The sequence below is a fragment of the Phoca vitulina genome, unplaced genomic scaffold (genome assembly GCF_004348235.1).
Source record: "Phoca vitulina isolate PV1807 unplaced genomic scaffold, GSC_HSeal_1.0 scaffold7, whole genome shotgun sequence".
NCBI lineage: Eukaryota > Metazoa > Chordata > Mammalia > Carnivora > Phocidae > Phoca > Phoca vitulina.
In genome coordinates, this window is record NW_022589710.1 from 33213521 (window position 1) to 33229709 (window position 16189).

The window sequence follows — 16189 nt, forward strand, 5'->3', positions numbered from 1 at the left end:
TTTTTCCAAACTTTTATCGGCAAATGCATCATATTTTCTGTGCTTGCATGACTGTGCAAGTATAAAGGAGAGTATAAAGCACAGGCTATCAAATTGTTAAAAAGAAAATGCCAGTCTGAATTATTGATTATGTACCCAGGGCATAAATCTTTGAAATCATGGTAATGTTTCCAGACAGTACAAGTTGGAATCTATGTTCTTAGCCTTTCCCTGAAAAGTACTGCTAGATGCACGGAGATGGAGCTTTGTGTGCAATTTACCATTTTAATAACCCCTCCCCGAAATCTAAGGTAGTGCACCGGCCTACGGAAGCTAAGACCGAGCCGCAGCCGCAGGACTGGAAAACTTGCTGCCGGAACGTTTGTGCTGCAGTGTCTCGCCTCCGGCCGGTGCTCATTCGCAAAGGGACCGTCTCCGCCGAGTGCCTGTTGGCAGGAGCCCGCTTGGCGTCGGGTCTGTGGAGGTTTGGGGGTGTTCTGGCTGTAGCTGAAGCAGGCGTCGGGGAGAGTCCATAGGAAAGAAGGCACCATGGACGATCAGGGCTGCCCCCGGTGTAAGACCACGAAATACCGGAACCCCTCCTTGAAGCTGATGGTGAATGTGTGCGGACACACTCTGTGAGTCGGGAGACAGTGGGTTCCGTGGGGGTGAGACGCGCCGGGTGGGAGGCGGGAGCTGGGAGATGCTTGGCCTCGGCTCAGGGGAGAAAAGGGCGTCGTTAGTTTCGACACCGGGGAGGAAAATGGGCAAAGGGAGCGTTGTTTCTGTAAACGGACTCGAGCCGCTAGCCCCTGAGCCGCGCTGGCCTGCTTTGGACTGCTGGTACCCAGAGGTAGTACCCAGCAGTTTGTCAGGTTCCCCCCTTCATAGCCCATGTATTTCCACACTCTGGTGACAACTGGGGTCCAGACATGTCGCTGGTAAAAGCGTGGGGGATTGGAATGTTTAATTTCACGCGAAATGTTTTTATTGACAAGGGCCAAATTGCTATGAAAACAAAATTACTGTGAGTATATAGTTCTGTTTATTATGTAGGCTAATTTGAAAACCCCGTCTGTAAACCAATTTGTCTTGATGGAGTTTGGTTAGATTTCTCATTCCTGAAAGGGAGAAAGTCTCGGCAGTTAATTTTGGAGATAGAATGATGGCTGGCATTTAACGAGGGCACATTACGTGCCAGGCACTGTTCTAAGCCTTTATCATGAATTGTCTCACTTCGTTCCCACAACAGCCCCATGAAGTAAGTACTAGTATTATTCCCATTTCACAGAGAAGGAGGCTGAGACTGCTCAAGGTCCCTTATTAAGTGGGCCCTACTAGAATTGGAACACACCGTGTCTGACTCTAGAACGCTCATTTTTGGGAAAGGGACAGGAAGGAGGGAGGTTGAGTTTGTGTATTTTGAAGAATAAGTGCAGGAATTGGTCAACATATTTCTTGCCACATTTTTAAAAAAGATTTTATTTATTTATTTGAGAGAGAGAGAGAAAGCGCGCCAGCACGATGAGGGGAGTGAGGAGCCGAGGCATGGGGGTCGGGGGGCGGGGAAGCAGACTCCCCGCTGAGCAAGGAGCCCGATGTGGAGCTTGCTTTCCGGACTCCGATTCCCAGACTCCCAGACTCCGGGGACATGACCTGAGCCTAAGACAAAGGCTTAACCGACTGAGCCACCCAGGCGCCCCTTCTCACCACATTTTTATGGTCACATATAGTTCAGTAAAGGTGGTTTCATAAAGCACTTTGGGATTAAAGGTGATATATTATGGTGAGCATATATTCCTGTAGCTTCTTTGAGGTTTCTTAGAAATAAAAAATGATGGATAATCTATAGTGTGATAGACTAGGTCTTTGGGTAAGCAAAACTTGCGTGATCAGTTGTAGTTATTATAATAAGGTTTATTAACTTGCTTAATTGGTACTTTTTTCTTATTTTTATTTTCCTTTGCTTTATCCAGCAAAGGAAATGTAGTGGAACTGTGATTGAATGGTTTAAGATTAGAAAGAAGGTGAAAGTAATCAAGTAGAATGCATGGAAAAGGGAAGTGAGACAAACAGTGTATATAAAGACTCTTAGGTTTTTAGAAAGATTTTGTTCAATTTCTCTTCATTTTCCTGTATCAGGTTTGTTGGTGCTCAAGGAAAGTGAATTTGCTTTTTTTGAAGGATACTAAATGTAATTTTCTGCCAGACATTTCTGCCTAGTAGAAATTAGCTAATTGGAGAAGATTGTGATTTCAGCAAAATAAATGGCATTTTTATTAGGCAATTATGAAATAATTTATTTTTAATTAGAGATTGCTTTTGTTGTTCTCCTTAGTCCTTTTTGTTTTCTCATAAGAGTTAAGAATTGCCTAAGATATTGGGGGCCTGGCTGGCTCACTTGGTAGGGCATGTGACTCTTGATCTTGGGGTTGTGAGTTTGAGCCTCACATTGGATGTAGAGATTACTTAAAAAAATAAAATCTTAAAAAAAGTTGTCAGTTATTCTTGTGTTTCATTTATTTTGGTTTATTTGCTAACTTGTTAGATATAGACTGCATTTTATAGTTTTTTTGATTTGAAATATGAACAAAATGAATAAAAGAATATAGAGTATTGGCTAAGAGAATAAACTTATGATTTTGAATTCTTTGCACAGTCCCTATAGTGTTTGGCTTTGGACAAATTACTAACTTCTTGTGCTCATTTTTCTTATTTGTACGATAGAGGTAGCAGCACTACTTACATTACAGTGTTTGAGGATCAAATAATATATGTAAAATATTTGGAGGTGTTTTGTAGAGTTTCTGTCTCTACTGTCAAACATAGTATTTGTTTAATATATATTGGCTATCATATTATCATTATTGTGGATAGTATGTGTGCTAAGCAGAAATGAAATTAAAACAGGAGTCATTTGGGCTACTATGAAAGACTTGCACAATAATGATTTTCTTTAAATGAATTCAAGAGACTATAAGATGTTAAAATGATAGTTTTAATTATAATGACCCTATTAATGATAGAGTGAGTAGGAGTAGTGATTCATAAAAGATAAGAAGTATAGGATTATGGAAAGATTAATTAGGAGGGTGTACTGTTTATGGGAGAAAATGCAGGAGCAAAAAGGGGAGAAGAGGTGAAACATTATGAAAATACTTTCCTCCCTTACCTGCTAGTAATTGAGGAAGCATATTCCCTTTTGTATCAGTTCAATCCAGCAAACACCCAAATGAATTGATTACATGTACATGAAAGAAGTTTGGATTCCATGTTTGTTTTTCAATTCAAGGATGAGCTTGAATTGTTTTAATTACAGAAAAGGGTGATTTTTTTCTTTTTCAGAACCACCTGTTTTAAGAAACAGGCCTTTCATAGAAATCTTTCATAGAATTCTGGAAGCATACTGAATTAGATGGAGTCAGTTATGTCTAATTCTCATTTAACCAGGTCTTTAATAATTTTAATCCCAGCCATTTTTGGCAAAACTCGTCTCTGGAAACTTTACATGTATTTGATTTTACTAAATCTACTTTTTTCATTTTAAACATGCATAAGACACAAAATAGTAGAAAAAGCAAATATGTCCTGATATATAAAAGTCAGTATTTTGCCATATTTACTTAAGATCTTTCTCGCTCTGTCTTTTCCCTTTCTCTGTTCCTGTTTCTCTCTCACCTACTGATGAATTACTGAGAGTTTCTACTATGAATTTTGCTGATTGCATCTCTGTGGTATTGTTTAATATGTTCCTTTGTATTTTCTCTAAATTATTAGTTATATTTAGAAGCTCTATCAGGTTGAGGTTCAATTTATTTATTGTTGGAAAGAATGATTCATAAGTGGCATTTATTTGTTCTGACCGATATTCTGGACTTATATAGTACCTATATGCAAATTAGGAAACAGTGTCTCCTTTGGGCAGGCAAAGTAGGAAGAGGCACTCATTCTGGTAAAATAATTTGAAAAAGGGGACTTTCTCGGTATATTGTTGTTAATTTCTAATTTTCTGTTGTGGTAAGAGAAGATACTCTATTAAATTTCAGTCTTTTGAAATTTTCTGAGAACTTATTTATGGTCCAGCAAATGGTCTGTGTTGGTGAGCAGTCAATGTACATTTGAAAAGAATGTTCTGCAGCTGCTGGGTATAGTGTATTATGAATGTCAATTCGGTCAACTTGGTTGATAGTGTTACTCAGATCTTCTGAATATTTTTTTAATTATGTTATGTTAATCACCATACATTACATCATTAGTTTTTGATGTAGTGTTCCATGATTCATTGTTTGCATATAACACCCAGTGCTCCATTCAGTACGTGCCCTCTTTAATACCCATCACCAGGCTAACCCATCCCCCTACCCCCCTCCCCTCTAGAACCCTCAGTTTGTTTCTCAGAGTCCATAGTCTCTCATGGTTTGTCTCCCCCTCCGATTTCCCCCCTTCATTTTTCCCTTCCTGCTATCTTCTTCTTCTTTTTTTTAACATATAATATATTATTTGTTTCAGAGGTACAGGTCTGTGATTCATCAGTCTTACACAATTCACAGCGCTCACCATAGCACATACCCTTCCCAATGTCTATCACCCAGCCACCCCATCAGATCTTCTATATTTTACAAATTTAATTTGTCTACTCATTTTATCAGTTACTCCAACTAGATTGTGGATCTGTCAGTTTCTCCTTTTAGTTCTGTTACGTTTCATGTATTTTGAAGTTTTATGATTAGGTACATACATATTTAGGATTGCTGTGTCTTCCTGATGACTATCACCTTTTGTCATCGTGAAAAATGTCTCTTTTTGTCTCTTGTAGTACTCTTTGTCCTGAAGTTTTTGTCTGAATTAAATAGTCATGTCAGCTTTCTTATGCTTACTGTTTGATGGTATATCTTTTTCCGTACTTTTACCTTCAACCAATTTATATTAGGAGATAGTTAACATCTTGCTTTTTTACCTGGCCCAAAAATTTCTGCCTTTTAATTGGTGTATTTGTCCCTTTATATTTAATGTAATTATTGAACTCATTGGGTTTAAGTCTACTTGTTTTCCATTTGTTCCTTTTGGTTTTTGTTCTTGTTCCTTTCTTGCCTTATTTTGATTAATTGCATATTTTAAAGTATTGGCCTATTAGCAATAGTTCTTTGTTGTTATTTTAATATTTTTAATATTTTTTGAGTTGTTTCTCTACGTATAACAGTGTGTATCTTTCTCAAAGTCTGTTTAGAGTCAACATCTGACACTCCCCATTTTTAACTTCCCATTTAATAACTTCGCAAATGTGAACAATATAGTTCTGTTTACTCACCCATCTCATCTTTTATGCTGATGATGTATCTTTTACTTCTGTATATGATTCAGTATTGTTATTTTTGCTTTAAACAGTCAGTTGTCTTTAAGGAAAAGTAGACAACTGAAAAATAGTCTTTATAGAAACATTTTTTTGAGATATAATTTTTCACATACCATAAAATTAATCCATTTTAAGTGTAGAGTTTGTGGCTTTAAGTATATTCTCAGAGATGTGCTTCCATTACCATAATCAACTTTAGAACATTTTTGCCACTTAATAAAGAAACTCCCCATCACTTAGCCAGCACCCTCCAAACACTCCCTTTCCCCCATTGCCCTCCCCTAGCCTGAGGCAACCACTAATCTTACTTTCTGTCTCTATAGATTGCCTATTTTGGGCATTTCACATAAATGGGATCATTCAATATATGGTCCTCTGTGATTGGCTTTTTTTTTTAATATTTTATTTTTTAAAGATTTTATTGTTATTTGACAGAGAGAGAGAGCACAAGTAGGCAGAGCGGCAGGCAGAGGCAGAGGGAGAAGCAGGCTTCCTGCTGAGCGGGGAGCCCGATGCGGGACTCAATCCCAGAACCCCGGGATCAGGACCTGAGCCGAAGGTAGTCGCTTAACCAACTGAGCCACCCAGGAGCCCTCTGTGATTGGCTTTTACTTAGAATAATATTTTTATGGTTCATCCATATTGTAGCAAATCAGGACTTCATTTCTTTTTGTTACTGAGTGGTATTCCATTGTATGCTATATCACATTTTATTTATCCATTCATTAGTTGATGGACATGTGGGTTGTTTTCACTTTTTGGCTATTATGAATAATACTGTTATGAACATTCATGTGCAAATTTTTGTATGGACAAATGATTTTGTTTCTCTCAGTTGTGTACTTACGAGTATAATTTTTGGATCATATGATAACTAAGTTTTACTATTTGAGGAACTGTAAGACTGTTTTCCAAAGTGGCTGCAGCATTTTATATTCCCACTAGCGGTGTATGAAGGTTCAGTTTCTCTACATCTTTTGCCAGCACCTGTTATTTAACTTTTTTGGATTATAGCCATCCTGGTGGGTGTAAAGTGGTGAAATGTAGTCTTTTATATTCACTTACTTATTTACTATCTTTGGTGTCCTTCTTTCCTTTGGATCTGATTTTACAGTTGTCTTGATTTTCTTTTGCCTGAAGAATTTTCCTTAGCATTTCTTGTAGGTCTGTTGGTGAATGATTCTCCTAGATTTTGTTTATCCGAAAGTGTTTTTATTTCGCTTTACTGTGTGAAGGATATTTTTGCTGAATATGAAATTACAGTTTGGCATTTCACCACTTGAAAGGTACTGTTTTCTGATCTCCGTTGTTTGTCATGGGAAGCTAGCTGTTACTCACGTCTTTGGTTCCCTTTACATAAAAACCTTTTGGGGCTGTTTTTAAGATTTTTCTCTTTAATTTTTGTTTCTGGCAGTTTGAGTATGTTCTAGGTGTGGTTTTTTTTTGTTTGTTTTTGTTTGTTTATATTCATCCTAGTTGAGGTTTGCTGCGCTTAGATTGGTAAGTCAGTATTTTTCATCCTATTGGGAAATTTCAGTGATTCTGAACTATTTACACTTTCTTCTTATTTTGGAGCTCCAGTTACATGTATATTGGACTCTTTGATATTCTCTAAGTCCCAGTGGTATGATTTATTTTTCTTCAGTCTTTTTTCTCTCTGTTCTTTAGTTACTTTCTGTTGATCTGTCTTCAAGTTCACTGACACCCGTATGCTATTTCTAATCTTCTGTTAAGCTCATTCAGTATATTTTTGTTTTTATGCTTTTTGCTCTAGGGTTTTCATTTTATTCTTTTTTATAATTTTCATTTCTTTTATTAGATTTTCTATTCGTGCATTCATTAAGACCATATTTTTCTTTTAGTTCTTTGAATGTATTTTCCTTTAATTCTTTGAACATATTTTGTGTTAATTCTTTTAAAATATTTATAATAGCTGATTTTAAAGTTTCTGTTTGCTAGATCGAACATCTTGGCTATTGCAGGGTTGGTTTCTGTTGACTGTTCTTTTTGACTATGGATCATGTTTTTCTTTTTCCTTTTTTGAATGTTTTGTACTTTTTTAAACGTAAACTGGATCCTGTAGTTGCTACATTTTAGAGATCTTGGATTTTATTTTTCTGTGTGTGTGTTTGTGTTTTAATTTTGTAGATAGTTCATTTTACTGGCTGATCACCTTGAACTTTGTAAACTTGGTTTTAATCTTTGCTAGGATAGATCTGCAGAGATCCTAGTGTGTTTCCTTACTTTAGTGCAACTTAACGTCCAAACTTTTAATTTCTTGCAAAATTTGTTGGGTCCTGATTTTAAGCTTTGTTAGGGGAGTCTGGAATAAGTCTTATTTTAGGATGTGGTCCTTGCTCTTAGTTGGTGCCTTTTTGGTATTTCAGCTGGATGTGTTAAGTGTTAAGGTATAATGTGGTGTCTCTACTCTGACCGGGTGGGAACTTCACAGTATGTCTACCACTCTTTTTTTTTTTAATAAAGATTTTATTTATTTATTTGAGAGAGGGAGAGAGAGAATGAGCTGGGGAAGGGGCAAAGGGAGAGGGATAAGCAGACTCCCTGCTGAGCAGGGAGCCTGATGCAGGGCTTAATACCAGGACCACGAGATCATGACCTGAGCCAAAATCAAGAGTTGGATGCTTAACCAACTGAGCCACCTAGGGGCCCCCTCATATATCCACCACTCTTAACTATCCTTTATTCCTCTTTCATCCACTGTTCTTTAAGCCTTGATTGGTTTTCCCCTGCACATGTGTAGCTTGTTTTTTGACCAAGGACTTATGGGCGGTTTCCTATACAGACTTCTGGACCTTCTGCTTTGCAGTTTTCAGCCATATCAACTGCACTGAATTCTGATCTCTGACTCTTCAGTTTAGCACAACCACTGTGCCCTTCTCAAACTCTTACTTGCTGGGCATGGTCATGGAAATTGTGCCAGGTAGAAAACTGAGGCAACTGTAGGGCTCACTTTGTTAGTTTCCCATCTCTGAGGGATTATAGTGTTTGTGTTGTCTGTTGTCCAATGCCTCTAAACCCACGTCTCATACATTTGTTTGTTTTATGGTTGCTTATGGGGGGGAATACTAGTCTGGCATCAGTTACTCCATCATGTTTTTAAGGAGAAGCTGGCCTTGCTGTTGTTGAGTCATTTGCTTCCTATAGTCTTAGTTCTGTGTGTACACGTTCATTTTCTTACCTCAAATTGGCAATTGCTTTTAACATTTTAACATTTCTTTCCTTTTGTAGTTTCTAATTTTTTCACCACCTTAGTTTTTTCCCCAATACTTTTGTAAGCATTCTTTTTTCTTTCTTTCTTTTTTAAGATTTTATTTATCTGACACAGAGAGAGAGCTAGTGAGAGAGAGAGAGAGCACAAGCAGGGGGAGCAGCGGGCAGAGGCAGAGGGAGAAGCAGGCTCCCTGTTGAGCAGGGAGCCCAATGTGGGGCTCGATCCCAGGACTCTGGGATGATGACCTGAGCCGAAGGCAGACACTTAACTGACTGAGCCACCCAGGCACCCCAATTCCTTTTTTCTTTTCAATGGAGTGAATATTTTCAAGTTGATTAGAATATAATGTTGCAGAACAGCCCTAGAAAATTCATGTCTCATGTCTTCTGAATGGCAATTGCATTGAACATCTCAAGATCATTTTCCTAAAGGAGATGCTTTTTGCTTTCACTACATATATGAGTTGGTGTCCTGTATATTTTCATAATCCAAATCTGCTGAGTAGCAGAAAGAACACCGAATCACAAGTTAGAAAATCTAGGTTCTCGGGGCGCCTGGGTGGTGAAGTCTGTTAAGTGTCTAACTCTTGGTTTCAGCTCAGGTCATGATCTTAGGGTTGTGGGATCGAGCTGGAAATTCTCCCTCTCCTTTTGCCCCTCCCACTTGTGTGCGTACTCTCTCTCAAATCTTTTCTTTTTAAAGATTTTATTTATTTATTTATTTGACAGAGACACAGCGAGAGAGGGAACACAAGCAGGTGGGGTAGGGGAGGGAGAAGCAGACTTCCTGTGGAGCAAGAAGCCCGGTGCTGGGATCATGACCTGAACCGAAGGCAGACGCTTAACAACTGAGCCACCCAGGCTCCCCTAAATAAATAAATCTTAAAAAAAAAGAAAAGAGAAAGAATATCTATGTTCGTGTTTTGACATAACCGGCCAGTTTTATGCCAGCCATTTAACTTTGAATTGATCATTTGTTTGGAATAGATAATTTTTATCTGCCTTTAATCTCTTAAAATTTGGTAATTTAGTTAATAGTTAATAAGATTATTGTGGTCAGTAGTTTTTTTTTTAAATTTTATTTTATTATGTTATGTTAATCACCATAGATTACATCATTGGTTTTTGATGTAGTGTTCCATGATTCATTGTTTGTGTATAACACCCAGTGCTCCATTTAATACGTGCCCTCTTTATTTTTTATTTTTTATTTTTTATTTTTTTTAAAGATTTTATTTATTTATTTGACAGAGAGAGACAGCGAGAGAGGGAACACAAGCAGGGGGAGTGGGAGAGGGAGAAGCAGGCTTCCCGCGGAGCAGGGAGCCCGATGTGGGGCTCGATCCCAGGACCCCGGGATCATGACCTGAGCCGAAGGCAGATGCTTAACCGACTGAGCCACCCAGGCACCCCTACGTGCCCTCTTTAATACCCATCACCAGGCTAACCCATCCCCTCACCCCCCTCCCCTCTAGAACCCTCAGTTTGTTTCTCAGAGTCCATAGTCTCTTATGGTTCGTCTCCCGCGCCGATTCCCCCCCTTCATTTTTCCCTTCCTGCTATCTTCTTCTTTTTTTTAACATATAATGTATTATTTGTTTCAGTATTGTGGTCAGTAGTTTTGGTCTTTGACTTCACATCATTAATAAAACTCATAAGATACAAAAAATTTAGTCATTTTTGTTAGTTGTAATTGTTCTTTTCCAATATGGGGGAGAGTCCTGAACATTCTATTTACAGAATATGAGTACTTCACTATGGATTGATTATGTTATGGCTGTGATATATATTTTTGGCTTTGACTGGAAGTGATAATTAGTGTACTTTAGTCTTTAAGATGCCATGTGTGCTAATATACTTACTTCAGTTCCTTCTCTTATCTAGTGTAACTTAATGTTATAGTTCTTTAAAACTATAGTTACTAATAGTAGTTATGTTATTTGTAATGTGTCTCTTTGTATCTTATCTCTATGCTGCTCCTCCTTTCTAATTCTTTTCTTACTGGCAATCCTTTTTAAAGATTCATTTTATCTGCTGTATGGCTTTCTCTCTCTCTCTCTCTCTCTCTCTCTCTCTCTCTATATATATATATATATATATATATATATATTTTTTTTTTTTTCCTGTTTTGGAGGAAAACTTTTGTGAGGTTTTGCCTGTAGGTATCAGAAAGTTGCGTAGGAACTTTGGCTTCATGAATGGACATTCTTTAGGATTTCTTTCCCTAGAAGTTGTATTACCAAATTCATGTTCTAAGATTCAAACAGGTAATATGAAGCTGTTTATGAGATGTTCACACTTATTTGTTAAAATACAAATTATTTTTTTCTGCAAGAACCTGAAACAGTAGCATATTACTTTCCTTTAGGAATACAAGTATAAACAGAGACGATTTCTTTTTTTTTTAAGTTCTTTTTTTAAAAAATATTTTATTTATTTGACAGAGAGAGAGAGAGCACAAGCAGGAGGAGTGGCAGGCAGAGGGAGAGGGAGAAGGAGGCTCCTTGCTGAGCAAGGAGCCCGATGCAGGGCTTGATTCCAGGACCCTGGGATCATGACCTGAGCTGAAGGCAGATGCTCAACTGACTGAACCACCCAGGCACCTCTAATTTATTTTCTCATTGCCTTTTTTCTGCTTTGGACATAAAATGTTATGTCTAATGAATATGTAATGATAGTCTGCTTGAGTTTGAATCGTAGGTTTGCTACTTATTAGCTGTGTGATTGAGGGAAAATTAGTCATATTTTTTAAGCCTTTGATTGCTCACCTGTACAGTGAGTTTACCAGTAGCCTATATCTCACAAGATTACTGTGAGGATTAGATTAGGCACAGTTCAAGTAAGTTTAAGAATTCAGGAAAATTTAAGAGTAAACTTAATCTGTAATCAACTATAAAGAGTTGTTTTTAGTATTCTAAATGTAACAACAGTTTTTAGGTTAAGTGTCAATCTTTTTGGCAATTTACTTCTTGTTTACTTAGCAGCTAGTCCCTGATATAGTAAATAGAATGAGAATAATTGAAAGAAAATTTAACCTGGGATTTTAATGGTTTTATTCAAGCGTCAAATGTGTTAAGTCTATTTTCAAAGAGAAAAAAGACTCAATAGTAATTCATTAGTTGTTGCTTACTATTAAATATAAGTTTGCAGTCTCTCTTGTGTACACTCAATAAAATCTCCAGATTCCTGATACCCAAACTTGCTTCGTCCTAAGAATCATCTTGGGTGCCTAATTAAATTACAAATTTCTGGGCTCCAACATAGATCTCTGGGGGAGAGACCTTCTATTTTATACTATCAATCTAGGAGAGTCTTGTGTTCAAGCAGTGTTGGAAGACAAGGTGTGAGTATACAACAGTGAGTGTGGCAGACATGGTTACTGCCTGCATTAGTTTTATAGTGTTTGAGCTCTTTTGAGTCATTAAAAGGAAATTAGTTTTTCTATCTTTACAAGGAAGAAAAGGAAGTTTAGAGTTATAAAAATATTCTTTGTAATTAAGGTGTGAAAGTGGGCTTTAACAAATATGCCCCATATTTGTTAAACTATTTGTTGAAAAAGTGCTATTAAAGAAACAGAAACCAGGGGCGCTGGGTGGTGCAGTCTGTTGAGCGTGGTACTCCTGGTTTTAGCTCAGGTTGTGATCTCAGGGTTGTGAGATGGAGCCCTGTGTTCTGCTCTGCGTGGAGTCTGCTTGAGATTCTCTCTCCTTCTTCAACCCCACCTGCTTGTGCTTTCTCTCTCTCAAATAAATAAATAAAATCTTTAAAAAAAAAAAAAAAAAACAGAAACCTGAAATCCTGAAACTTAATTGTCACCATTCTGCTGATTTAGGGGAAGTACATATTTTTTGTGGGTATATCCTAAAGTTATGAATTTTTGTAAGATTAGCATCAAGGGAACAAAAAAGTTTAGGTGGTTAAAAATGCATAAATGTTTTTGTGAAGTAGCCACTGAAGAGGAAAGATCTAAATATTAGCCCCATTAGGAAGGTGGAATGTGATGTCTAATTTGGCTGTCATGCTGAACATGGAAGCCTGTGTAAAAGTACATCCCTCAAAGTGTTATTTGTTTTGTCAAAAGGATTGATAGGAAGTTGGCAAACTCAGTTAATTTAAAATTGGAAGGAGTCTAGCAGTCATCTTTTTAGTTCTATTTTACACCTGTTCCCCCCCCCCGCCTTTTTTTTTTAACAGATGGGAAAACCAAAGCCTATTTAAGGTTAAATGGTTGCATTGCCCACATGGTCAGCTCTACTTTTTTCTTTCTATGTAAATCCCAGTTAAGAATTATTCAATTAAATTTTAACCATATTTGCTAAATAAAATTCTTATTGATATAACGCAACTAGATTGCAACTCAAACCCATTTATTTATTTATTTAATTAATTTATTTTTAAAGGGTTATTTATTTGAGAGAGAGAGAGCACGCAAGCACCCAAGCAAGGAGAGGGGCAGAGGGAGAGGGAGAAGCAGACTCCCCCCTGAGCAGGGAGCCCGGCGTGGGGCTCCATCTCAGAACCCTGGGATCATCACCTTAGCTGAAGGCAGATGCTTAACCGACTGAGCCACCCAGGCGCTCCTCAAACCTTTTTAAAAAATGAAAATACTACAATATTATCAAAATCACTTTGATACACTTAGAATAATTTTCTTTTTATATTTTAGTTTCCAGGATGCTAGCATTAAAAAAAACTTTAAATGTTCAATAATGACTTTTCCACCAATCCTGTATTTTGCCATATCATTTTATTTGATTGATAATATATAAACAATGTCATAGTATTTGGCTTTTGAGGTATAAACATGCAAATTGGGAAGCCTAAGTGTATTGTTTATACGATGAAATGATTTAGAGGGTAACTAATTATATGCATATTTCATTTTTGATTTGTATCAAGGATATATACTTGTACAGACAAATAAGTGTATTCCCCACAAAAAGACAAGAAAATGTAATATTTATGGACTTTGTTAGAACTGTTTTGAAGTATTAGGTTTTCTTTCATTCACTGTTAGAATATATAAAAAAACCAAAATTTTGAGATGAAGAAAAATGGTTGTATACCTCATTCAGTTTTCTTTAGAACACAAATATGATAGTGGCTATATCATTGAAAATTAATGAAGGCTCCATCAATATGGTGCAGTGCCTCTGCATCACTGATTTATATATATTTAATGAGTTTGCTATTCTAATTTCAGGTAACTGAAGCAAACTGCATCTAGCACTAACTCTGATTTACTTACAAACAATTCATTCCATTAAAATATAAATGCCTTGAAATCTACCAATATTAAGTATAATTTCTTCATAAATAATTCTACAGTGTTTACTTTCAGGCTATAACTAAGTTGTTTCTAAAGAGAGCATCATTTTTTAGGACTGTTTTAGGTAATGTTACCAAAACATGTCATTTGATCTTATTTCTTGTTACTGATCTGTGGACTTGGAATAGAAAACATGGGGGAAAAATTTTTAAAAAGTTATAGGATTGTGGTGTGACATGGCAGATGTTATAGTTTTGAGATCTATTGGAGGATACATGAGGAACATTTTAAGCGTCTATTTCTATGTTCTTTGACATTAGGAATATAACTTTCAATATTTGTATTTATTTTCAGTCTTATTTTAAATGCTTTTATTTTAAAATGTGTATTGTGTTAGTTTATTGAAAAGATACTATTAAAAACATTTCTAAAAAAATAAAACATTTCTGACAACAGAAAAATAGCATATAATATTTTTACAGAGCATTTATTTTAATTTTTACCTTCTGATTCTTGTGAGTGATTCTACTTAGAAATCAGTTTTATATAATGTGTGGTTTTAATGGAGCTGGAATTTGCTGAGCTACATATTACTTTATTTTTTAGAAGTGCTCATATTGCCAGTCAAATGAATACATAATTGATATCTTACAATTTAATAAAATATTGTGTTAGCAGATGAAAATTCTTTATCTATATTTTGTCTATGCCTAATCAGATCATAGTAAAAGGAGTGAGTTTCTCTAGAAAGTTGAGGTTAATAAGCAAAATTTTAAAGACAAAAAATTCTTACTTTTAAGGTAGTTTATATTTCTAAGATCTAAACTGTAATATGTTACAGTAGATGTCTCTGCATTATTTGGATTATGAATGTCTTATTTCTTATAATTGTATTTGGCATATTCATTAATAATTAATTCGTTATGGAGGTTAATTGCAAAAAGCAATCTATAATGTGTTGCAGCTAAATGCAAAAACATACAATTTAAAGTAGGAATGGTGTCAGTAATAATAAATTGCTACAGCTAGTATAAGTTTAGTGCTTGTAATTCCCCCTTGGGAAATATATTTTTTGTGCCTCCTATTTGCTTTATGTATTTTGGGTTTATGTTATTTGGAATTAGAATAGAAATGAACATGTTATATGTAGGAGTTAGAATGTAACAAGCTAGAAATTACTGAAATCATATAGGCCAAATGGATTAATAGAATACCTCACAGAAGACAATTATTTACTTAATGTAAATACTACCAGGTGTTTTGTTTTGTTTTCTTTCAAAAGGAAGAGCCAGAAATAAACTTACGCTTTTTGACTATATTCTTTTTACTAGCACTGTTCCCAATTATTGTGTTCATTTATGGGTTTTTGGTTTCTAGATTTTGCTTATAGAAAGACATTTTGGTGCAGTGGTTAAAAGCATCGACTTTGAAATCAAAGAAACTTGAGTTAAATCCTTGTGCTACCACTTACTAGTGACCTGCAGCGAAGGCTTTTTTGACCGACCCCTCGATTCCTAAATCTTTAAAATGGTGCTAAAAATAATGCTACCTGTTTTACAGCTTGTTGTGAAGGACAACAATAGGGTAAATTTCTAACAGCAAAATGTGTATTTAAAATTTTGTTAGACATTACTAATTTTTTTTCTTTTTATTTGTTTTACTTATTTCAACTTTCCTGAGGTGGAATTGATGTTCATTAAACTGCACATATTTAAAGTGTATAATTTAATCAGTTTTGACATATTAATAGACCCATGAAGTGGTCACTTAAGATAACAAATATTTCTGTCATCCCCCAGATTTGCTTATGTTTTTTTGTAATCTTACTTCTCTCTACTCCCATCCCCAAGCAGCAACTGATTTGCTTTTTCTTATCATAGAGTAGTTTGCGTTTGCTATTATTTTACATAAAATTATATAGTTTGTTTTATTTTCTGTTTCTTTGGCTTGGCTTCTTTAACACCATTATTCTGAGATTCATCTCTTTTATTGTGTGTATCAATGGTTCATTCCTCTTTATTACTGAATAGCATTTTTGTATAGGTATACTAGTTTGTTCATCCATTTACTAGTTAATGGACAGTTGGCTTGTTTCAGGTTACTAGTATTAACAAAAGAGCTGCTATGAACTTTCACGTAAAAGTTTTTGTATGGACATGTGCTTTTGTTTCTCTTGGGTAAATACCTAGGAGTGGCATATCTGGCTTGCATGGTAGGTGTATGTTTAACTTTTTAAGTTTTCTAGTTTTAGATTTTATATTTATTTTATTTATTTATTTATTTATTTAAAGATTTTATTTATTTATTTGACAGAGAGACAGCGAGAGATGGAACACAAGCAGGGGGAGTAGGAGAAG

At 35.9% G+C, this 16189-nt stretch overlaps 1 protein-coding gene across 1 annotated transcript in view; it reads left to right on the plus strand.

The window, feature by feature from the left end:
* The first annotated feature begins 410 nt into the window (after window positions 1-410).
* MNAT1 (MNAT1 component of CDK activating kinase) overlaps window positions 411-16189 on the plus strand; it is a 198640-nt gene continuing 182861 nt past the window's right edge. The window contains exon 1 of the mRNA XM_032405247.1: window positions 411-617. Coding sequence (XP_032261138.1) covers window positions 529-617 — 89 coding nt within the window. The 5' untranslated portion in view covers window positions 411-528. The remainder of the gene's footprint in view (window positions 618-16189) is intronic.